This window comes from Pseudophryne corroboree, chromosome 4 (assembly GCF_028390025.1).
Source record: "Pseudophryne corroboree isolate aPseCor3 chromosome 4, aPseCor3.hap2, whole genome shotgun sequence".
In the NCBI taxonomy this organism is placed as follows: domain Eukaryota; kingdom Metazoa; phylum Chordata; class Amphibia; order Anura; family Myobatrachidae; genus Pseudophryne; species Pseudophryne corroboree.
In genome coordinates, this window is record NC_086447.1 from 442358278 (window position 1) to 442384580 (window position 26303).

At 45.1% G+C, this 26303-nt stretch overlaps 1 protein-coding gene across 1 annotated transcript in view; it reads left to right on the forward strand.

The window, feature by feature from the left end:
• The window catches only part of RNGTT (RNA guanylyltransferase and 5'-phosphatase), a 945165-nt gene that overhangs the window by 864972 nt on the left and 53890 nt on the right, over positions 1–26303 (forward strand). Inside the window, exon 14 of the mRNA XM_063916922.1 lies at positions 9579–9645. Within this exon, the coding sequence (XP_063772992.1) occupies positions 9579–9645 (67 nt within the window). The remainder of the gene's footprint in view (positions 1–9578; positions 9646–26303) is intronic.

Consider the following 26303-nt stretch of genomic DNA (forward strand, 5'->3'; position numbering starts at 1 on the left):
TTTTTAAGTGCCATCCTGTCTGCAACTGCAATGCCACTCCTAGATGGGCCAGGTGTTTGTGCCGCACACTTGTGTCGCTTATCTTAGCCATCCAGCTACCTAATTGCACCTCTTTTTCTTCTTTACATCATGTGCTGTTTGGGACCTATTTTTTAAATCTGCCATCCTGTCTGCGACTGCAGTGACACTCCTAGATGGGCCAGGTGTTTGTGCCGCACACTTGTGTCGCTTAGCTTAGTCATCCAGCCACCTCGGTGCAACCTTTTGGCCTAAAAACAATATTGTGAGGTTTTCAGAATAGACTGGAAATGAATGTTATTGAGGATAATACCGTAGGATCAAAATTTCCCCAAATTTTGGAATTTTAGCTGTTTTTATGTTTTTTTCAAAAATCATCCAAAACCAAAACACGAAAGGGTGGTTTTGGCAAAACCAATCCAGATCCAAAACACAAGCATGGAACCAAAACACAAAACACGAAAAGTGCCCGCCGCACATCTCTACTAATTTTGCTGTAAAACACTTGCTTTCTATAATTTAACTTTTTTTTAAATATGCATATAACAGACATTTGATCCAATCTAAGTTCCCCCAAACACTTTATTATGACCACTAATAATTTTGGCACTGTTATCATAAATTTGTTTAGCTTTTTTTTTTTTTTTGGGGGGGGGGGGTACAGGCAGATTTCCCCTTTTTCGCCTACACTTTTGTCTGGTTTTGCCTGCAGGAAATTTGGTGAAAAATCCCATTTTTGCGCATTTGCAATTCGATTTGCGAAAAGCCACTTTTTTCACGTGATAGCCACAAAATGTTCAATTGCTGTAAATTCCAGCATTTTCGCAGCTAACTGAACTACCATTGTGGCCGCTACAGCTTAGCATAGTACTTAGAATGAGGCTTTATGTAAGAAACTAAAAATCTCCTATTATGAATGCTACTGTAGTTGTTTCTTTTTACTGTAGCATATGGGTTTAATTATATCAAATTAACTTTATCAGTGTATTCCACCTCATTACTGTAAAACAAAAGTTTAACTTGCCTGTTATGGTTCTACAACCAGAATATCTTGTGTGATTTCCCAGGACTTAAAACTGTAAAATTGTTTTTATTTATTCTTAGTGCATGACGAACCATGAAAATTAACTAAAAATAATTTGAAGCTCCTGGTACAGTAGAACGTCTACACTGTGAAATTTGTGTAATAGCAGATGTCCTAGAAATAAGCATCCATAGAAGCATACTATCCAACTTTTTGCTACCCCCTAGCACTAGCTGGGTGGGATATGATGGGGCGCGCGGTACGGTCAAGTGGTTGATTGGGGAGGGGGTGGTGACTCATTATCAGAACGTTTATTGTGTGTCCTTTCCTCAGTGATGTACAATGAAGGCGCCAATAGGTTGGATTACTCAAGGAAATTGAATCTATGTATATGTTCCACCCAGTTGTCTGAATTAGGAGAGGTCCAAGTAACAATTGCTTATTTGGGACTGCCAGCCTCAACTATTGCACTGTAAAATTGGAGCTCAGTTATAAAACGAGACTGGGTATTGATAGACAAGCTTACATCCTAAAGGTAAATATGAGTTTGATGCTTTAGGTTAACTGGAACATATTGCATAGTGGTCCAGCCAAACTTTAAAATTAGTTAGTACACAGGGGGTCATTCTGACCCGATTGCACGCTGCAGTTTATCGCAGCGGTGCGATCGGGTCAGAATGGCGCCGCAGTGCGCTGGCGCATACCAGATTGGCAGGCAGAGGCGGTCGCTGGACGGGGGCGGAACAGCAGCGTTTAGCCGCCATTTCGTGGGTGCGGTCCGGCCAATGCAGGCGTGGCTGGATCGAACGAGGGGCGGGCCGCAGCGGCTGCGTGACGTCACACGCAGCCGCTGCGGGCCGGGGAGCGATGTGTAGCTCCCGGCCAGCACGCTAAAGCTGCGCTGGTCGGGAGCTACTCTGGAAGTGCAAAGGCATCGCCGCTGTGCGATGCCTTTGCACTTCTGCGGGGGAAGCCGGTACTGACATGCGAGGCGGGATAGCCCTGTGCTAGGCATCCCCACGCATGTCAGTGTGAATGATCTTACAGTATATGATTCAGACATAGAGCAATGTTGGTCTGGGGTCAGAGAATTATGTAAATTGTGTAGAGGGGATTTAATCAGGCAGAATAGCTTACGGAGGCTAAGCGTTTGGTTCTGGAATTTGATAAGCTTGTCTGAAGAGGTAAGTTTTCTAGGAACTCATAAAGTGCTGTAACCAGGATTAGGAACAGGTAAAGCATGGGTAAAAGAGACGGATCTTGTGCACAGTGAAGGTGTTAAATTGGAAGCTCTGTTAAGACAGATGAAGAAATGTTGATTGGTAGTGTCTTTTTGATGGCCTTGTATTTTATTACACGTTTTACTTTGGATTTGGTAAAAATGCAAGTTTCCAGTATAAGGACTGATGAAATGTAGCAGCAGTAAAGAAATGTTTTACAAGGGGGGAAAATCTAACTTGGGGAAGTCCATTAAGGTGACTATTGTCATTGTCAACGTGGGAGATAATGGGGCTGAGTCGCTCACAAAAGTGCAGGAATCAGTGTTTTTGCAAATGTTGCTACAACCTCCTTCCCTTATACAAATCCATCTGGCCTTATGTGCAAGGACTGAGGCATCCACTTTTAGTGCCAGTGCACACTGTACTACAGATTGGTGCGTCTTTATATACCACCATCGGTCGCACCTTTGAAACTTGCACAAGCCCTATAGCAGGTGCAATTTGTTCATCTAACCATGGCCTCCTATGCTTATGGCTGAGTGTCTGTAAACGCAGCCCACTGGCACGTCTGCAACACTCCCAGAAATACGCCCATTGAGCTGTTTTTGCGCATACTGCTAGCCTTTTCCCAGTCACCACTCAGGAACAGCCATCACTTTTCTGCTACATTTCAGATACTGTCTGACCAGATCGCAACGTACCTTTGTGCGTTCATTCTGCATAATCAAAATATAGGCAGTGAAAATATTCTGCACCACAGGCATTAAATATGTATCTGATATGCAAACAATTTAATTTATAAACTGTCTTCAAACATTTTACGCAATACATTTACAATGTAAATGTGCTAAATATATTGTATCCAACATAGTTCTGTATACAGCCCTAATGAACCAGATAATATTTGGCAGATTATGGCCAACAACACATGGGTTTGGTATTTTGAGAATGGTTACATGGCCGCTAGGTCAACACTGAACATGTCGCCATGTTCATAAAGTCTACATTCAGTATGTTGGTGCTGATAATATGTCAACTTGGTCAAAATGTTATTACTGTTTTTGAGGATAGTTTATCCCTAATGCTAACCCTACAGCTAATGTTGACATTGCATACCCAACAAGATACAGTATGTGGATTAAAAAAAGTAACAACATACTTTTTATATTCTTAGGAGACATGTTCTGACATGCGTGGTTTGATCACATCATCCTCTGTTGTTGTGATGGTACCTGACATTTTTTAGGTCACCCCCTCATTTACTCACCACTGTTTGCTCAACAGACATCTTCCAGACATTTCAGAAAATGAATTCAACAGAACTAGGTCTTCATCTAGCATTTAATTGTTCTTCATGGTTTCTTAATCGTAACATTGGTGGAAGCACAGTAACTGCATTGCTACCACACAGAACTGGGGACTTCAGTATATTTCCTACCTTTGCCCCATTTGTGTAGGATGACTAGATTCAGGTTTCTTCCCACAAAGTCCAAAATAATTCTGCTATGTTAATTAGCTTCTGTGCGTGTGAGACTGTCAGTGAATAGAAGCTCCAATGGAGCAAGGGCTGAATGTAGTATCCTTGAATATCCTTCCTGCTATTTTTCTCTGACGTCCTAGTGGATGCTGGGAACTCCATAAGGACCATGGGGAATAGCGGCTCCGCAGGAGACTGGGCACAAAAGTAAAGCTTTAGGACTACCTGGTGTGCACTGGCTCCTCCCCCTATGACCCTCCTCCAAGCCTCAGTTAGATTTTTGTGCCCGGCCGAGAAGGGTGCACACTAGGGGCTCTCCTGAGCTTCTTAGTGGAAGTTTAGTTTTAGGTTTTTTATTTTCAGTGAGACCTGCTGGCAACAGGCTCACTGCATCGAGGGACTAAGGGGAGAAGAAGCGAACCTGCCTGCTTGCAGCCAGCTTGGGCTTCTTGGCTACTGGACACCATTAGCTCCAGAGGGACCGAACACAGGCCCAGCCTCGGAGTCCGGTCCCAGAGCCGCGCCGCCGGCCCCCTTACAGAGCCAGAAGCAAGAAGAGGTCCGGAAAATCGGCGGCAGAAGACATCAGTCTTCACCAAGGTAGCGCACAGCACTGCAGCTGTGCGCCTTTGCTCCTCATACACACCTCACACTGCAGTCACTGAGGGTGCAGGGCGCTGGGGGGGGGGCGCCCTGAGCAGCAATAAAAACACCTTGGCTGGCAAACATACATCACATATAACCCCCAGGGCTATATGGATGTATTTTAACCCCTGCCAGAATCCATAAAAATGCGGGAGAAAAGTCCGCGAAAAAGGGGCGGAGCCTATCTCCTCAGCACACTGGCGCCATTTTCTCTCACAGCTCCGTTGGAGGGAAGCTCCCTGGCTCTCCCCTGCAGTTACTACACTACAGAAAGGGGTTAAAAAAGAGAGGGGGGCACTAATTAGGCGCAGTATTAATAAAACAGCAGCTATAAGGGGAAAAACACTTCTATAAGGTTATCCCTGTATATATATAGCGCTCTGGTGTGTGCTGGCAATACTCTCCCTCTGTCTCCCCAAAGGGCTAGTGGGGTCCTGTCCTCTATCAGAGCATTCCCTGTGTGTGTGCTGTGTGTCGGTACGATTGTGTCGACATGTATGAGGAGGAAAATGATGTGGAGGCGGAGCAATTGCCTGTAATGGAGATGTCACCCCCTAGGGAGTCGACACCTGAGTGGCTGAGCTTATGGAAGGAATTACGTGACAGTGTCAGCTCTTTACAAAAGATTGATGACATGAGACAGCCGGCTACTCAGCCTGTGCCTGTCCAGGTGTCTCAAAAGCCATCAGGGGCTCTAAAACGCCCGTTACCTCAGATGGCAGATACAGACGCCGACACGGATACTGACTCCAGTGTCGACGATTAAGAGACGAATGTGACTTCCAGTAGGCTGAGGCTATGGAAAATGTTTTACATATTTCTGATAATACCAGTACCACTAAAAAGGGTATTATGTTGGGTGAGAAAAAACTGCCGGTAGTTTTTCCTGCATCTGAGGAATTAAATGAAGTGTGTGATGATGCGTGGGTTTCCCCCGATAAAAACTGTTAATTCTTAAAAAGTTATTAGCATCATACCCCTTCCCGCCAGAGGATAGGGCACGTTGGGAAACACCCCCTAGGGTGGATAAAGCGCTCACACGCTTGTCTAAACAGGTGGCACTACCGTCCCTGGATACGGCTGCCCTTAAGGAACCTGCTGACAGAAAGCAGGAAAATATCCTAAAAATGTATATACACTCACACGGGTGTGATACTGCGACCAGCAATCGCCTCAGCCTGGATGTGCAGTGCTGGGGTGGCTTGGTCGGATTCCCTGACTGACAATATTGATACCCTAGATAGGGACAGTATATTACTGACTATAGAGCATTTAAAAGATGCATTTCTATATATGCGTGATGCACAGAGGGATATTTGCCGACTGGCATCAAGAGTAAGTGCGCTGTCCATTTCTGCCAGAAGAGGGTTATGGACAAGACAGTGGTCAGGTGATGCTGATTCCAAAAGGCATATGGAAGTATTGCCTTATAAAAGGGAGGAGTTATTTGGGGTAGGTCTAACAGACCTGGTGGCAACGGCTGGGAAATCCACATTTTTACCCCAGGTAGCCTCTCAACATAAGAAGACGCCGTATTATCAGGCACAGTCCTTTAGGCCCCATAAGGGCAAGCGGGCAAAAGACTCCTCATTTCTGCCCCGTGGCAGAGGGAGAGGAAAAAGGCTGCAGCAGATGCCATTCACAAGCTGTATTCCCAGCAGGTGATAATCAAGGTACCCCTCCTACAACAGGGAAAGGGGTATTATTCCACGCTGTTTGTGGTACCGAAGCCGGACGGCTCGGTGAGACTTATTTTAAATCTGAAATCCTTGAACACTTACATACAAAGGTTCAAATTCAAGATGGAGTCACTCAGAGCGGTGATTGCGAACCTGGAAGAAGGGGATTATATGGTGTCTCTGGACATCAAGGATGCTTATCTCCATGTCCCAATTTACCCTTCTCACCAAGGGTACCTCAGGTTTGTGGTACAAAACTGTCACTATCAGTTTCAGACGCTGCCGTTTGGTTTGTCCACGGCACCCCGGGGCTTTACCAAAGTAATGGCCGAAATGATGATACTCCTTCGAAGGAAGGGAGTTTTAGTTATCCCTTACTTGGACGATCTCCTGATAAGGGCAAGATCCAGGGAACAGTTGGTAGTCGGGGTAGCACTATCTCAAGTAGTGTTGCGGCAGCACGGTTGGATTCTCAATATTCCAAAATCGCAGCTGATCCCGACGACACGTCTTCTATTCCTAGGGATGATCCTGGACACAGTCCAGAAAAAGGTGTTTCTCCCGGAGGTGAAAGCCAGGGAGTTATCCGAACTAGTCAGAAACCTCCTAAAACCAGGCCAAGTGTCAGTGCATCAGTGCACAAGGGTCCTGGGAAAAATGGTGGCTTCCTACGAAGCAATTCCATTCGGCAGATTCCACGCAAGAACTTTCCAGTGGGACCTGCTGGACAAATGGTCCGGATCGCATCTTCAGATGCATCAGCGGATAACCCTGTCACCAAAGAAAAGGGTGTCTCTCCTGTGGTGGTTGCAGAGTGCTCATCTTCTAGAGGGCCGCAGATTCGGCATTCAGGACTGGGTCCTGGTGACCACGGATGCCAGCCTGCGAGGCTAGGGAGCAGTCACACAGGGAAGAAATTTCCAGGGCTTGTGGTCAAGCCTGGAGACATCACTTCACATAAATATTTTGGAGCTAAGGGCCATTTACAATGCCCTAAGCCAAGCAAGACCTCTGCTTCAAGGTCAGCCGGTGCTGATCCAGTCGGACAACATCACGGCAGTCGCCCACGTAAACAGACAGGGCGGCACAAGAAGCAGGAGGGCAATGGCAGAAGCTGCAAGGATTTTTCGCTGGGCGGAAAATCATGTGATAGCATTGTCAGCAGTGTTCATTCCGGGAGTGGACAACTGGGAAGCAGACTTCCTCAGCAGGCACGACCTCCACCCGGGAGAGTGGGGACTTCACCCAGAAGTCTTCCACATGATTGTAAACCGTTGGGAAAAACCAAAGGTGGACATGATGGCGTCCCGCCTAAACAAAAAATTGGACAGGTATTGCGCCAGGGACCCTCAGGCAATAGCTGTGGACGCTCTGGTAACACCGTGGGTGTACCAGTCAGTGTATGTGTTCCCTCCTCTGCCTCTCATACCAAAAGTACTGAGAATTATAAGACGGAGGGGAGTAAGAACTATACTCGTGGCTCCGGATTGGCCAAGAAGGACTTGGTACCCGGAACTTCAAGAGATGCTCACGGAGGACCCGTGGCCTCTACCTCTAAGAAGGGACCTGCTCCAGCAAGGACCCTGTCTATTCCAAGACTTACCGCGGCTGCGTTTGACGGCAGGGCGGTTGAACGCCGGATCCTGAAGGAAAAAGGCATTCCGGATGAAGTCATCCCTACCCTGATCAAGCCAGGAAGGATGTAACCGCAAAGCATTATCACCGCATTTGGCGAAAATATGTTGCGTGGTGCGAGGCCAGTAAGGCCCCGATGGAGGAATTTCAACTAGGTCGATTCCTGCATTTCCTGTAAACAGGAGTGTCTATGGGCCTAAAATTGGGGTCCATTAAGGTTCAAATTTCGGCCCTGTCAATTTTCTTCCAGAAAGAACTAGCTTCAGTTCCTGAAGTTCAGACGTTTGTAAAAGGGGTACTGCATATACAGCCTCCTTTTGTGCCTCCAGTGGCACTTTGGGATCTCAATGTAGTTTTGGGGTTCCTAAAGTCACATTGGTTTGAACCACTTGAATCTGTGGAGTTAAAATATCTCACATGGAAAGTGGTCATGTTGTTGGCCCTGGCCTCGGCCAGGCGCGTGTCAGAATTGGCGGGCTTTATCCTGTAAAAGCCCTTATCTGATCTTTCATTCAGACAGGGCGGAATTGATGACTCGTCCTCATTTTCTCCCTAAGGTGGTTTCAGTGATTCATCTGAACCAACCTGTTGTGGTACCTGCGACTACTAGTGACTTGGAGGACTCCAAGTTGTTGGACGTAGTCAGGGCCTTGAAAATATGTTTCCAGGACGGCTGGAGTCAGAAAATCTGACTCGCTGTTTATCCTGTATGCACCCAACAAGCTGGGTGCTCCTGCTTCTAAGCAGACTATTGCTCGTTGGATTTGTAATACAATTCAGCTTGCACATTCTGTGGCAGGCCTGCCACAGCCAAAATCTGTAAAAGCCCATTCCACAAGGAAGGTGGGCTCATCTTGGGCGGCTGCCCGAGGGGTCTCGGCTTTACAACTTTGCCGAGCAGCTACTTGGTCAGGGGAAAACACGTTTGCTAAATTCTACAAATTTGATACCCTGGCTGAGGAGGACCTGGAGTTCTCTCATTCGGTGCTGCAGAGTCATCCGCACTCTCCCGCCGTTTGGGAGCTTTGGTATAATCCCCATGGTCCTTACGGAGTTCCCAGCATCCACTAGGACGTCAGAGAAAATAAGAATTTACTTACCGATAATTCTATTTCTCGTAGTCCGTAGTGGATGCTGGGCGCCCATCCCAAGTGCGGATTGTCTGCAGTACTTGTACATAGTTATTGTTAACTAAATCGGGTTATTGTTGTGAGCCATCTATCCAGAGGCTCCTCTGTTATCATGCTGTTAACTGGGTTCAGATCACAAGTTGTACAGTGTGATTGGTGTGGCTGGTATGAGTCTTACCCGGGATTCATAAATCCTTCCTTATTGTGTACGCTCGTCCGGGCACAGTATCCTAACTGAGGCTTGGAGGAGAGTCATAGGGGGAGGAGCCAGTGCACACCAGGTAGTCCTAAAGCTTTACTTTTGTGCCCAGTCTCCTGCGGAGCCGCTATTCCCCATGGTCCTTACGGAGTTCCCAGCATCCACTACGGACTACGAGAAATAGAATTATCGGTAAGTAAATTCTTATTATTCTGTTTACTTTTGCACTGGTTTTCTTATGCATTTCTTGCACTGTTCTGTGTAGTTGATGAAGGATTTTTCTTCTGCTATAAATTTAGCACAGTAGTTATATAAATTGTTGATACTGCAGAGATAGCAGACAGTTTCTTAATAGTTTTTTTCTTTTCCAATGGCCTGTCATATTACTTGTTTAGATTGTACAATAAATACATTACCTACATAAATTCAAACCTTATTTTGTATATTATATCATTTGTTTTGTGTTTTGGTTGTATATTGCCAAGAATAATTTGAGGATAGTGAAAATAGAAAACTTATTTGTCCTTTTTTTTTTTTTTTACCTCCTGTAGACTTCTGACTCAGAATGTTGGATTACTCTATGTTGGAAGGTATGAACGGCCTTTTTCTCAGATAAAGGTATGTTGTTGTTTTTTGTTTGTATGTTTGTTTGTTTTTTTAAACAACAAAGGGCCAGTATATGATACAATTTGTTCATATTAAATGGAATATATAGATTTCTAGATTTAATTACCCTCATGCAGTTGCATTTAGAGGGACCTAATTCCACATAAACATCACTGATATCTTCCCAATTTAGCAAATATGTCTAGATAAAGTGTGTGCCTTATGATTTATTCCACACACACTTGCAGTAACAGGAGCCATCTTTTTGAATCCTATAAATAGTAGCCACCTCTCACACACCCTAAGAATTGTACTGTGCTGTCAAAAATGACCTTGTAATCTTGAAACGTTCTCAGCTCTCAAAACCTACTGCTTTACCTAGAGGCTATCTTTTTATCACCTGTACCAATGACATTGGTACATACTAACTCCTGTCCCCATCTCAAATTATACACTATGAGCGAGAAAGTAAATGTGGTGCTGGTGGTTAGAGAAGCAAATTGAAAGTACAGTAGCAATAAAATGTTGAGCCTAAACAGATGTTAAACTGAAGTAGGTTTCCTTGGCAAGTGAAAGGGCATTGTTGTGCAAAAGGATGAAGATGGAAGTTGGGGTTGGAATAAGATTCTATCAAGTATATCCATCAGCGTAGAAACATTTTGCCAATAACAGATCAAACCATAACCATGGTACACAGAAACTGTATGTGGCTGCTGTGACTGAGGTGCATAGAAGAAAAGCAGTTCATGTACACAAGCAAGTATTAATATGGGGGAGGGGGGCTAATGATGGGGAAGAGGGATATTGAATGGTGGAAAAATAGAAAAAGATACATTAAGAAAGTGCATAATTAAGTAAGACGTGGACTACTGTAGTTGGGGGATTTATTGAGAGGTGGGAGGAGTATGTGACCTGCAAACAAGTGGAATAGTTTGGAGCGCCCTTTGCCATACCCATTGCTGTAATAATTGGGTAGGCAGCGTGGCATGGAACTCTGTTGGTTCATCAGCTGATTGACATTGTTCTGCCTTATGGTCCGTATGCACCTGTGCAGTTTGTTAGAAATTGTTCCAATAATACTTAATGCATCAGTACTTAATGTTTGTGGTTACCAAATTACCTGTTCAGAGAATATTATGAATGTTTTTTACTGCATTAAATGAAAGCATAGGTGGGTAGTGATCCTAACTTAAGCATGATTTTTATTAATTGTTTTACAGATACAGATTTGCAGCCAGCATTCATGATTCTGGCATTGAAACATACATTTTGCATTTTAGTCATAGAGAAAATACAATATTTCCATAATTTTCCATGGGCACAATTTATTGGTTAAGCCTGCAAATCAGGAAAGGATCAAGTATTATGTATTTTACAAGTGTGTTCCACATATTCAGAAGCTGTTCTGCATAGTTATTATTTTTCAAATTGTAACCTTGAAGTCACTTTGTTCTGGCTTCTACACTTGCTCACATAGGTCATCTGCCGTCTAACTGAACCTTATGTTTTCTCTTTGCAACAGCTGCTATTTCTCTTTAGGGAGACCTCTATTATCTTTTAGATATTAATCCACATTTATATCATCACAGAACTATCTTGTGACTATGTAACATGAATAATTTCAGTAACTCAGCCGTATTGTTTTGTTTTGTTTTTTTCTGACGTGCTATTCTAGTATTTTGATTATCCAAATATAATTTAGTTGATTGTTTTAGCTTTTTTTGTGTAGCAATTTAAAGAAAAATATTTCTAACTAACTGTACAGAAATTGCTAGAGTAGTAGATGCGGATATAGAGGTTATGCCATCTGATAGTGTTTATTGTGCTGTCAGTAACGTCATAATTTATATGCATGACTATTTTTACAGTAGATCAGAGAGGACATTTGCCAACATGGGGTAACAGAGGCCACAAAGTGACCAGTGATGAAAGAAAATACCAATTTCATTAATTTCACTTACAGTAATTTTCATAATTTCTGTTTGTTTTTACTTGACCTGGATGTTACGGAGCTCAGATTATCTGCTCTGGTTCCTTTTGGTTTCTAAGCCTGACTGTGTTGTAAGCATTTTGTAAACATGAGGGCATTGCATAAAATGTTTAGCAATATTGCAAAAACTATAACCAAGCAACTCTGTGCTAACTATTTAAAAAGTTTATACATGGCATGCCAGCAAAACATGCTAATTGAGCCCACACACCACTCATTTCATGCACCACCCAGTGTGAATGATATGAATATCATTATGAAAGGCTTTTTAGGGTTGGTAACTTCAGTGTGAAATCTTGGTCAGTCAATAATTTTCCTGATCGTATAACGCTCTTGCCAACAAGATTAATGTTTCTCTGCGCACACTTAAGTATACATCTTAAATCTTTCAATATTTTACTCTCTTCTCAAACTTTGCTAAATACAAAATAAATATATATATATATATATATATATATATATATATATATATATATATATATACACACACATACACACACACACACACACACACTGGGGCAAAGAAGTATTTGGACAGCCACCGATTGTGCAAGTTGACCCACTTAAAAAGATGAGAGAGGTCTGTAATTTCCATCATAGGTACACTTCAACTGTGAGAGACCGAATATAAAAAAAAAAAAACCCAGGAAATCACATTGTATGATTTTTAAACAATTTACTTGTATATCCTTGTGGAAAATAAATATTTGGACACCTACCAAGCAGCAAGATTTCTGGCTCTCTCAGACCTGTTACTTCTTCTTTAAGAAGCTCTTCTATCCGCCACTTGTTACATGTATTAATGACACCTGTTTGAACTGGTTATCTGTATAAAAGACACCTGTCCACACCCTCAAACAGTCAGACTGCTACCTCTCCACCATGACCAAGACCAGAGAGCTGTCTAAGGACACCAGGGACAAAATTGTAGAGCTGCACAAGGCTGGGATGAGCTACTCGACAATAGGCAAGCAGGCTTGGTGAGAAGAGATCAACTGTTGGCGCAATTATTAAAAAATGGAAGAAATACAAGATCACTGACAATCTCCCTCGACCTGTGGCTCCATACAAGATCTCACCTCGTGGGGTATCAATGATATTGAGAACGGTGAGGAATCAGCCCAGAACTACACGGGGGGACCTGGTCAATGACCTCAAGAGAGCTGGGATCACAGTCACAAAGGTTACCATTAGTAATACACTATGTCATCATGGATTGAAATCCTGCAGCATGTGAAAGGTCCCCCTGCTTAAGCTAGCACATGTCCAGGCCCGTCTAAAGTTTGCCAGTGACCATTTGGATGATCCAGAGGAGGATTGGGAGAATGTAATGTGGTCAGTTGAGCGCAAAATCAAACTTTTTGGTATAAACTCCACTCCCCGTTTTAGAGGGAAAAGAATGATGAATGGCATCCCAAGAACACCATACCCACTGTAAAGCATGGGGGTGTAAACATCATGCTTTGGGGCTGCTTTTCTGTAAAGAGGACAGGACGACTGATCCGTATTAAGGACAGGATGAATGGGGCCATGTATCATGAAATTTGGGCAAAAACCTCCTTCCCTCAGTAAAAACATTGAAGATGGAACGTGGCTGGGCCTTCCAGCATGACAATGACCCCAAACACACCACCCGGGCAACTAAGGAGTGGCTCCGTAAGAAGCATTTCAAGTTCCTGGAGTGGCCTAGCCAGTCTCCAGACCTCAACCCAATAGAAAATCTGTGGAGGGAGTTGAAAGTCCATGTTGCCCGGCGACAGCCCCAAAACATGACAGATCTAGAGAAGATCTGCATGGAATAGTGGGCCAAAATACCTGCTACAGTGTGTGCAAACCTGGTCAAGAACTACAGGAAACGTTTGACCTCTGTAATTGCCAACCGAGGTTATATTACAAATTATGAGTTAAACTTTTTGATTGTCCAAATATTTATTTTCCACAAGAATATACAAATAAAATGTTTAAAAATCATACAATGTCATTTCTTGATGTGTTTTTTTTTTTTTTTTTTCAGATTTTTTCTCTCACAGTTGAAGTGTACCTATGATGGAAATTACAGACCTCTCTCATCTTTTTAAGTGGGTCAACTTGCACAATCGGTGGCTGTCCAATGTGTGTGTATATATGTATATATATGTGTGTATATATATATATATATATATATATATATATACATAGTAACACGGGTACTGTAAATAAGGACTTGCAGGCATGTTTTCCGGGTACAACCACAGTGTCTTTACTGGCATCAGACGCTGTAGCACAGCATTCACAGGTACATACAGGAAATAAACAGATGAACATAAAAGGTACTAGCACTTCCCGTGCCCAAAATTCATTCTGCTGCAGTGGATTGCAGCTACACATGCCATGCTCTCCTGGCATGGCCAATGGTTTCACCAGTCCCTGGTGCTATAAACTGATCCATGCTCACTGACCCCTAATAGGCATCAGCGCAATGCATTGTGAGTAAATGGGAGTTTTAAACCCCTCTCCTGCACCTGGCTTCCTGCTTGTCTCTGGGTGAGCTGGAAAACCTGGACCTCTGTTTCTACAGCTGCAGCTGTGCAATTTAGAAAGCCTGGAGTTATAAACCTCCACTACAGGTGCAGAATATGCAGGTCTTGTTTTCTTCTCCCTTGGAGGGAGCTGATCCCAAAAGAGTGTGGGCAATTGTGGTGAGACACAAGCCCTCTCACCACAATATATATCTCCTGTCTTCTGATTACTTCCTCCCACTCCTATCTCCAAGATTTTTCACATGCTGCTCCCCTACTCTGGAATTCTCTACCTCTCCCCCTCAGACTCTCTACAGAACTTCAATTGGACTCCTAAGACCCACTTCTTTACCAAACCCAGCCAAATCTCATCCTCGCACACGCGAGTAGGAACCTCTTCCCTCATGTGCTTATCCTTACTTTAATATTCCTCAACTGCCCAAATCCTGCAGTTTTCGGCCACCTTGATGCTTATCTCAGTGTCGTCTACTTATGTAGTTATGTTTAGTTACCCTATACTTGTCCTATATTGTCTTCAACTGTAAATCACTGTTTCTCTGACGTCCTAGTGGATGCTGGGACTCCGTAAGGACCATGGGGATATAGCGGCTCCGCAGGAGACAGGGCACAATAATAAAAGCTTTAGGATCAGGTGGTGTGCACTGGCTCCTCCCCCTATGACCCTCCTCCAAGCCTCAGTTAGATTTTTGTGCCCGACGAGAAGGGTGCAATCTAGGTGGCTCTCCTGAGCTGCTTAGAATAAAAGTTTAAGTTAGGTTTTTTATTTTCAGTGAGTCCTGCTGGCAACAGGCTCACTGCTACGAGGGACTTAGGGGAGAGAAGTAAACTCACCTGCGTGCAGGATGGATTTGCTTCTTAGGCTACTGGACACCATTAGCTCCAGAGGGATCGAACACAGGCCCAGCCATGGAGTCCGGTCCCGTAGCCGTGCCGCCGACCCCCCTTGCAGATGCCGAAGTTGAAGAGGTCCAGAGGTCCAGAAACAGGCGGCAGAAGACTTTCAGTCTTCATAAGGTAGCGCACAGCACTGCAGCTGTGCGCCATTGTTGTCAGCACACTTCACCAACAGTCACCAACTGTCACTGAGGGTGCAGGGCGCTGGGGGGGGCGCCTTGGGCAGCAATGTATAATACCTTTTTATGGCTAAAATACATCACATATAGCCCTTGAGGCTATATGGATGTATTTAACCCCTGCCAGATTTCACAAACTCCGGGAGAAGAGCCTGCCGAAAAGGGGGCGGGGCCTATTCTCCTCAGCACACGGCGCCATTTTCCTGCTCAGCTCTGCTGTGAGGAAGGCTCCCAGGCTCTCCCCTGCACTGCACTACAGAAACAGGGTTAAAACAGAGAGGGGGGGCACTTATTTGGCGATATGATTACATATATAAAAATGCTATAAGGGAAAACACTTGTATAAGGGGTTGTCCCTGTATAATTATAGCGTTTTTGGTGTGTGCTGGCAAACTCTCCCTCTGTCTCCCCAAAGGGCTAGTGGGGTCCTGTCCTCTATCAGAGCATTCCCTGTGTGTGTGCTGTGTGTCGGTACGTGTGTGTCGACATGTAGGAGGACGATGTTGGTGAGGAGGCGGAGCAAATTGCCTGTATTGGTGATGTCACTCTCTAGGGAGTCGACACTGGAATGGATGGCTTATTTAGGAATTACGTGATAATGTCAACACGCTGCAAGGTCGGTTGACGACATGAGACGGCCGGCAAACAAATTAGTACCTGTCCAGGCGTCTCAGACACCGTCAGGGGCTTGTAAAAACGCCCATTTACCTCAGTCGGTCGACACAGACACGGACACTGACTCCAGTGTCGACGGTGAAGAAACAAACGTATTTTCCTTTAGGGCCACACGTTTCATGTTAAGGGCAATGAAGGAGGTGTTACATATTTCTGATACTACAAGTACCACAAATAAGGGTATTATGTAGGGTGTGAATAAACTACTTGTAGTTTTTCCTGAATCAGATAAATGAAATGAAGTGTGTGATGATACGTGGGTTTCCTCCGATAGAAAATTATTGGCGGTATACCCTTTCCCGCCAGAAGTTAGGGCGAGTTGGGAAACACACCTTAGGGTGGATAAGGCGCTCACACGCTTATAAAAACAAGTGGCGTTACCGTCTCCAGATACGGCAGCCCTCAAGGAGCCAGCTGATAGGGAGCTGAAAAATATCCTGAAAGTATATACACACATACTGGTGTTATACTACGACCAGCAATCGCCTCAGCCTGGATGTGCAGCGCTGAGGGGGCTTGGTCGGATTTCCTGACTGAAAATATTGATACCCTTGACAGGGACAAGATTTTATTGACTATAGAGCATTTTAAGGATGCATTTCTATATATGCGAGATGCGCAGAGGGATATTTGCATTCTGGCATCAAGAGTAAATGTGATGTCCATATCTGCCAGACGAAGACACGACAGTGGTCAGGTGATGCAGATTCCAGACGGCACATGGAAGTATTGCCGTATAAAGGGGCGGTCCATCGGACCTTGTGGCCATGGCAACAGCTGAAAAATCCACCTTTTGTTACCCCAAGTCACATCTCAGCAGAAAAGGACACAGTCTTTTCAGTCTCAGTCCTTTCGTCCCCATAAGGGCAGGCGGGCAAAAGGGCCAGTCATATCTGCCCAGGGGTAGAGGAAAGGGAAGAAGACTGCAGCAGGCAGCCCATTCCCAGGAACAGAAGCCCTCCACAGCTTCTGCCAAGTCCGCAGCATGACGCTGGGGCCGTACAAGCGGACTCAGGTGCGGTAGGGGGTCATCTCAAGAGTTTCAGCACGCAGTGGGCTCACTCACAAGTGGACTCCTGGATCCTACACGTAGTATCCCAGGTGTACATTGGAAATTCGAGACGTCTCCCCCTCACAAGTTCCTGAAGTCTGCTTTACCAACGTCTCCCTCCGACAGGGAGGCAGTATTGGGGAACAATTCACAGGCTGTATTCCCAGCAGGTGATAATCAAAGTACCCCTTCTACAACAAGGGAAGGGGTATTATTCCACACTATATTGTGGTACTGAAGCCAGACGGCTCGGTGAGATCTGAAATATTTTGAACACTTACATACAAGCGTTCAAATCAAGATGGAGTCACTCAGAGCAGTGATAGCGAACCCGGAAGAAGGGGACGATATGGTGTCACTGGATATCAGGGACGCTTACCTACATGTCCAAATTTGCCCTTCTCACCAAGGGTACCTCAGGTTCGTGGTACAGAACTGTCACTATCAGTTCAGACGCTGCCGTTTGGATTGTCCACGGCACCCCGGGTCTTTACCAAGGTAATGGCCGAAATGATGATTCTTCTTAAAAGAAATATGGACGCTTTCCTGATAAGGGCAAGGTCCAGAGAACAGTTGGAGGTCGGAGTAGCACTATCTTAAGTAGTTCTACGACAGCACGAGTGGATTCTAAATATTCCAAAATCGCAGTTTTTTCCGACGACACGTCTACTGTTCCTAGGGATGATTCTGGACACAGTCCAGAAAAGGATGTTTTCTCCCGGAGAAGAAAGCCAGGGAGTTATCCGAGCTAGTCAGGAACCTCCTAAAACCAGGAAAAGTATCAGTGCATCATTGCACAAGGATCCTGTGAAAAATGGTGGTTTCTTACAAAGCGATCCCATTCGGTAGATTTCACGCAAGAACCTTTCCGTGGGATCTGCTGGAAAAATGGTCCGGATCGCATCTTCAGATGCATCAGCGGATAACCCTGTCTCCAAGGACAAGGGTGTTTCTTCTGCGGTGGCTGCAGAGTGTTCATCTATGAAAGGGCCGCAGATTCGGCATTCAGGACTGGGTCCTGGTGACCACGGATGCCAGCCTGAGTGGCTGGGGAGCAGTCACACAAGGAAAAAATTTCCAGAGAGTGTGATCAAGTCTGGAGACTTCTCTCCACATAAATATACTGGAGCTAAGGGCAATTTACAATGCTCTAAGCTTAGCAAGACCTCTGCTTCAAGGTCAGCCGGTATTGATCCAGTGGGACAACATCACGGCAGTCGCCCACGTAAACAGACAGGGCGGCACAAGAAGCAGGAGGGAAATGGCAGAAACTGCAAGGATTCTTCGCTGGGCGAAAAATCATGTGATAACACTCTCAGCAGTGTTCATTCCGGGAGTGGAAAACTGGGAAGCAGACTTCCTCAGCAGGCATGACCTCCACCCGGGAGAGTGGGGACTTCATCGGGAAGTCTTCCACATGATTGTAAACCGTTGGGAAAAACCAAAGGTGGACATGATGGCGTCCCGCCTGAACAAAAAACTAGACAGATATTGCGCCAGGTCAAGGGACCCTCAGGCAATAGCGGTGGACGCTCTGGTAACACTGTGGGTGTACCAGTCAGAGTATGTGTTCCCTCCTATGCCTCATACCAAAAGTACTGAGAATCATAAGAGGGAGATGAGTAAGAACGATACTGGTGGTTCCGGATTGGCCAAGAAGGACTTGGTACCCGAAACTTCAAGAGATGTTCACGGAAGACCCGTAGCCTCTACCTTTAAGAAAGGACCTGCTCCAGCAGGGGCCTTGTCTGTTCCAAGACTTACCGCGGCCGCGTTTGACGGCATGGCGGTTGAACGCCGGATCCTGAAAGGGCATTCCAGATGAAGTCATCCCTACCCTGGTCGAAGACAGGAAGGATGTAACCGCAAAACATTTTCACCGCATTTGGCGAAGATATGTTGCGTGGTGTGAGGCCAAGAAGGCCCCTACAGAGGAATTCCAACTGGGTCGTTTCCTACATTTCCTGAAAACAGGACTGTCTGTGGGCCTAAAATTAGGGTCCATTAAGGTTCAAATTTCGGCCCTGTCGAATTTCTTCCAGAAAGAACTGGCTTTAGTGCCTGACGTTCAGATGTTTGTAAAAGGGGTACTGCATATACAGCCTCCTTTTGTGCCCCAGTGGCACCTTGGGATCTCAATGTTGTTTTGAGTTTCCTAAAGTCACATTGGTTTGAACCACTCACCACTGTGGACTTAAAATATCTCACATGGAAGGTGACGATGCTATTAGCCCTGGCTTCAGCCAGGCGTGTGTCAGAATTGGCGGCTTTATCATATATAAAGCCCTTACTTAATTTTTCATTCTGACAGGGCAGAATTGAGGACTCGTCCTCAATTTCTCCTTAGGGTGTTTTCTGTTTTTCACATGAACCAACCTATTGTGGTACCTGCGGGTACTAGGGACTTGGAGGACTCCAAGTTACTTGACGTTGTCAGGGCCCTGAAAAATATGTTTCCAGGACGGCTGGAGTCAGAAAATCTGACTCGCTGTTTAGCCTGTATACACCCAACAAGATGGGTGCTCCTGCTTCTAAGCAGACGATTGCTCGCTGGATTTGTAATACAATTCAGTTTACACATTCTGTGGCAGGCCTGCCACAGCCAAAATCTGTAAAAGCCCATTCCAAAAGGAAGGGGGCTCATCTTGGGCGACTGCCCGAGGGGTCTCGGCTTTACAACTTTGCCGAGCAGTTACTTGGTCAGGGGCAAACACGTTTGCTAAATTCTACAAAATTGATACCCTGGCTGAGGAGGACATGGAGTTCTCTCATTCGGTGCTGCAGAGTCATCCGCACTCTCCCGCCCGTTTGGGAGCTTTGGTATAATCCCCATGGTCCTTACGGAGTCCCAGCATCCACTAGGACGTCAGAGAAAATAAGATTTTACTTACCGATAAATCTATTTCTCGTAGTCCGTAGTGGATGCTGGGCGCCCATCCCAAGTGCGGATTGTCTGCAATACTTGTACATAGTTATTGTTACAAAAATCGGGTTATTCTTGTTGTGAGCCGTCTTTTCAGAGGCTCCTTCGTTGTCATCATACTGTTAACTGGGTTCAGATCACAGGTTGTACGGTGTGATTGGTGTGGCTGGTATGAGTCTTACCCGGGATTCAATATCCTTCCTTATTATGCACGCTCGTCCGGGCACAGTATCCTAACTGAGGCTTGGAGGAGGGTCATAGGGGGAGGAGCCAGTGCACACCACCTGATCCTAAAGCTTTTATTATTGTGCCCTGTCTCCTGCGGAGCCGCTATATCCCCATGGTCCTTACGGAGGCCCAGCATCCACTACGGACTACGAGAAATAGATTTATCGGTAAGTAAAATCTTATTTTTCCTTTCTTGATTATGTGCATATGTATCCTGCAATTGGTCACTACGGAACCCTTTTGGTGCCATAATAATATATTTTTTATATATATATATATATATATATATATATATATCTCGTACATACTCGCCTAATTGTATTCCAAACTGTATTTCATCTAAAGTCAGGGAATGTTAGTGTCGAAACACCACATCAGTCTTCCATTTTGGTGAGTCCCTACACTGACTCTCAAAACATTATGAGCATTGGTCTGCATCATTTGGCTCAGGATATCACACGGATTTTAAATACAACATACAGTATTCTTCTTTGATGGGTTTAGGTACTGTCTTGGAGAGACAGAACCACACCCAAGCATATTAGTTACTGAGCACCTGGGGAATAAATTGACAAAACTTGATTTATACAGTATATGGGAAAATTTTACATAAATAATTGGCTTTAATTAACGGCACTCAACCTACTGTGGTGCCAGTGATTTGTGACCTCACCATTTAAATAAAAAATATATACATACTCAGCACTCAACTAATTACATTCCAAACTGTATTTCATTTAAAATCAGGGAATGTTAATTTCCAAAATACAGCAATAAATATACAGATGTGTCCACATACATCTAGCCACCTGGTACGTTACAGTCCTTCTAGTCACACCATGCCATGGCGTGACTCTGTAGCACCAAGCATCTTTTTGTATCCCCTTGTACCGCCACAACTCTGACCCAACGAGATATCTTTAAGGTCCTGTAAGTAGCAAGGTGGGCTTCCGTGGCTCAGGCTTTCCAGCACATCTGACAGATACTCAATCGGATTGAGATCTTGGGAATTTGGTTGCCAAGTCAACACCTTGAACTCTTTGTCATGTTCCTCAAACCATTCCTGAATACTTTTTGCAGTGTAGCAGAGTGCATTATTCTCCTGAAAGAGGCCACTGTCATCAGGGAATACCAGTTGCCATAATGAGGTATACTTGATCTGCAAAAATCTTTAGGTAGATGGCAGTAAAATCCACATAAATGCCAGAACTTAATATTTTGCAGCAAGACATTGCACAGAGCATCACATCGTCTCTGACGTCTTGGCTACTTCACATAATGAGCCCTTGTGGCGTTCCTTCCCCAGGTTAATGAAACAAACCCGCCAATCCACATGATGTAACAATAACCACGGTTACGTGGACACATACGCAGCAAGCTGTGAAACATCTTGCTGTGATACCTTTCTATCATATCCAGCATGAACATTTTCAGCAATTTGTGGTACAATAGCTCCTCTGTGGGATAGGACCAGATTGGCTAGCCTTCGTTCCTCACATGCATCAGTGAGTCTACACTGCCCATGAACCTGTCACCAGTAAAGCCCATCAACCTGTCATCAGTAAAGCAACTGTCCTTTTCTTGGATCACTTTTGGCAGGTACTAATCACTGCATACCGGGAACACCCTATATATACAAACACACATTTGAAGAAATATTTTTACTGTACATACTTATGATGGAACATATTACGGTACCGTTAGTACTTTTTAAACTTCCAAACTTTCAAGGTAATTTATTTTTAATTTTATGTCTTCTATATTTCTACTTATAGCTAAGTGACCAAGTTGGGTCACTTCAGAATTTCTATAAGCAGTTATCCCTGAATGCTCTTCAACAGTTAATTCTTGTTGCTTAACATCTAACTTAGTAATGGGTACAACTTGCACAGCAGTAATTAAATGGATTCTCTCTTGTTGGCATAGTAAAATTACTGTAATATTTAATGTTGGTTAAAATCAGTTTCTCAAACTCCGCCATTGCAGTCCAGGTTTTATCCGTGCTTGAGTCCAGATGGTTAAATCAAATTGACAGAGGTACTGATTAAGTCCGCTTTGATCAAGCATGGATATCCTTAAAACCTGGACTGTAATTGCAGAGTTTGGGAAGCTTTTCTTTAGCTGATTAAGATTTAATAAATACGCTCAGTACACACTATTTATCAATCATTGCATTTTTGGCCCGTGCCAAGAAATACGTTTTTGGGGGCAATTTATCCATATTTGCCTACAGGAAACAGGAGCCTTTTACCTGCAAAGACTAAAAAGTTAAGTGGTTGTTTATATAATCAGTGTACTTCCTGGTTTGGGCTTGTCAGAGCATGTGCAGCAAGTACTACTTAATGGATCCCTTTCCAAAAAAGAAAAAAATACATTAATAGGCTACAATGATTTTAGCAATCGGGTGCCAAGCTTCACTTTTCTGAGCTTGTTAAACTTGGCAGTACTACAGTCCCTACGGAAACCTACAGCTTTTGAGGTAAAAAAATTAGGCGTAGATGCACTGATACCGCTCTACCACCCCCTTCCCCCTCGATATGTAGTAATGTTTCAGGGCTCAGTGTGTTTTGGTAGGAGTTCCCATGGCAGTTTATTTTACTTGATGTAAGAAATTACAAATTGCAAATGGGTTGATTAATATCTGTAGACATTAAGGGGGAATTCAGTTGCCTGCAGTAAATTACTGTGAGTGAACAAGGGTCATTGCCTCGGGCTTTAATACCTGGGTCTATTCAATTCCAGACCCTTTTTCACAGAGCCACTCGCCAAGAGGAGGGGGTTTCTGGGCAATCGGAACCCCCCCTGCGTTTGCCTATATTCTGCTAAATGTGCTCCACTTTTTAGATTTGGATAGTCCCATTGCCTGCTTTTTGGTCTTCCCATCAAAGGGGCAATTGTAAGGGTTGGGTTTTCTCAATTTGCATCATCACTGCTCCTCTACACAATGACGCTGTTCACATACTCATGGCCATTTTGAGGCAGTTCCCATACGCAGGCCCACCTCTGTGCATTAACACAGACAGTGTCTGTGCACTTTCCACAGCAAGAAAGAGAAGCAGAAGCCGGGAGCATTCTCACCTAGGAGTCTTCTAGACATTGTGGTTGAGTAAGTTACTATCAATTACTATGGATTATGCAAAATCACATCCACATTTAGTTCTCAGTCATATTTTAGTTCAGAAAAAAAATATTCACTTGGGTTGAGTCACTGGTTTAGCAATTATTTCATGATTAAATTAGTGGTATGATTAAAAAAGTGGTTTACAATGCAGTTCTAAGGCAGTTGATCCAAGGACAAATTGCTTTGTGGATGGAGGTAAAAAGACGGTAGATATTTCTCTGACGTCCTAGTGGATGCTGGGAACTCCGTAAGGACCATGGGGAATAAACGGAAAGATTAGGTACTATCTGGTGTGCACTGGCTCCTCCCTCTATGCCCCTCCTCCAGACCTCAGTTAGAATCTGTGCCCGGCCAGAGCTGGGTGCTCCTAGTGGGCTCTCCTGAGCTTGCTAGAAAAGAAAGTATTTGTTAGGTTTTTTTATTTTCAGTGAGATCTGCTGGCAACAGACTCACTGCTACGTGGGACTGAGGGGAGAGAAGCAAACCTACCTGCTTGCAGCTAGCTTGTGCTTCTTAGGCTACTGGACACCATTAGCTCCAGAGGGTTCGAACACAGGGCCTGACCTCGATCGTCCGTTCCCGGAGCCGCGCCGCCGTCCCCCTTGCAGAGCCAGAAGACAGAAGAGAAGCGATGAAATCGGCGGCAGAAGACTCCTGTCTTCATTAAGGTAGCGCACAGCACCGCAGCTGTGCGCCATTGCTCCCACAGCACACCACACACTCCGGTCACTGTAGGGTGCAGGGCGCTGGGGGGGGGGGCGCCCTGGGCAGCAATTATAATACCTTTTGGCACTTAAAATACACATAATACAGTCTGAAAACTGTATATGTGTAAAAAACCCCGCCATTAAGTTACATAAAACGCGGGACAGAAGCCCGCCGCTGAGGGGGCGGGGCCTTCTTCCTCAGCACACCAGCGCCATTTTCCCTTCACAGCTCCGCTGGAAGCAACTCCCCAGGCTCTCCCCTGCAGTATCCTGATACAAGAAGGGTAAAAAAGAGAGGGGGGGCACATAAATTTAGGCGCAAATAAGATATTTAAGCAGCTATTGGGTAAATCACTTTTTATAGTGTAAATCCCTGTGTTATATAGCGCTGTGATGTGTGCTGGCATACTCTCTCTCTGTCTCCCCAAAGGACTTTGTGGGGTCCTGTCCTCAGTCTGAGCATTCCCTGTGTGTGTGCGGTGTGTCGGTACGGCTGTGTCGACATGTTTGATGAGGAGGGTTACGTGGAGGCGGAGCAGGGGCAGATAAGTGTGGTGTCGCCCCCGACGGGGCCGACACCTGATTGGATGGATATGTGGAAGGTCTTAACCGACACTGTCAACTCCTTACATAAAAGGTTCGATGACGCAGCAGCCTTGGGACAGCCGGGGTCTCAGCCCGCGCCTGCCCAGGCGACTCAGAAGCCGTCAGGGGCTCATAAACGCCCGCTAGCTCAGATGGTAGACACAGATGTCGACACGGAGTCTGACTCCAGTGTAGATGAGGATGAGACAAATGTACAGTCTACAAAAGCCATCCGATGCATGATTACTGCAATGAAAGATGTATTGCACATTTCTGATATTAACCCGGTTACCACCAAGAGGGGTATTATGTTTGGGGAGAAAAAGCAGCCAGTGACTTTTCCCCCATCTGATGAATTAAATGATTTGTGTGAAGAAGCGTGGAGTTCCCCTGATAAGAAACTAGTGATTTCTAAGAGGTTACTGATGGCGTACCCTTTCCCGCCAACGGATAGGTTACGTTGGGAAACATCCCCTAGGGTGGACAAGGCGCTATCTAAAAGGGTGGCACTGCCGTCTCAGGATACAGCCGCCCTAAAGGAGCCTGCGGATAGAAAGCAGGAAGCTATCCTGAAGTCTGTGTATACACACTCTGGTACTCTACTGAGACCTGCTATTGCTTCAGCCTGGATGTGTAGTGCTGCAGCAGCATGGACTGATACCCTGTCAGACAACTTTGATTCCCTCGACAGGGATACTGTTTTGCTAACCCTCGAACATATAAAAGACGTCGTCTTATATATGTGGGATGCCCAGAGGGACATTTGCCTGCTGGCATCTAGAATTAATGCAATGTCCATTTCTGCCAGGAGAGTATTATGGACTCGGCAGTGGACAGGTGATGCTGATTCTAAAAAACACATGGAGGTTTTGCCTTATAAGGGTGAGGAATTGTTTGGGGACGGTCTCTCAAACCTCGTATCCACAGCAACTGCTGGGAAGTCGACTTTTTTACCTCAGGTTCCCTCACAGCCTAAGAAAGCACCGTATTATCAAGTGCAGTCCTTTCGGCCTCAGAAAGGCAAGCGGGTCAGAGGAGCACCCTTTCTTGCCAGAGGCAAGGGTAGAGGAAAGAAGCTGCACCAGGCAGCCAGTTCCCAGGAACAAAAATCCTCCCCTGCTTCCACTAAGTCCACCGCATGACGTTGGAGCTCCACAGGCAGAGCCAGGTGCGGTGGGGGCGCGTCTCCGAAACTTCAGCAACCAGTGGGTTCGCTCACAAGTGGATCTCTGGGCTGTACAAATTGTATCTCAGGGATACAAGCTGGAGTTCGAGGCGACTCCCCCTCGCCGTTACCTCAAATCAGCCTTGCCAGCTGCTCCCAGGGAAAGGGAGGTAGTACTGGCGGCAATTCACAAGCTGTACCTCCAGCAGGTGATAATCAAGGTCCCCCTCCTTCAACAGGGAAGGGGTTACTATTCCACAATGTTTGTGGTACCGAAACCGGACGGTTCGGTGAGACCCATTCTGAATTTAAAATCCTTGAACACTTATATAAAGAAGTTCAAGTTCAAAATAGAATAGCTCAGGGCGGTTATTGCATGCCTGGGAGAGGGGGATTTTATGGTGTCGCTGGACATCAAGGATGCTTACTTGCATGTCCCCATTTACCCACCTCACCAGGAATACCTCAGGTTTGTGGTACAGGACTGTCATTACCAATTCCAGACGTTACCGTTTGGTCTCTCCACGGCACCGAGAATATTTACCAAGGTAATGGCCGAAATGATGATCCTCCTTCGGAAGAAGGGAGTTATAATTATCCCGTACTTGGACAATCTCCTCATAAAGGCGAGGT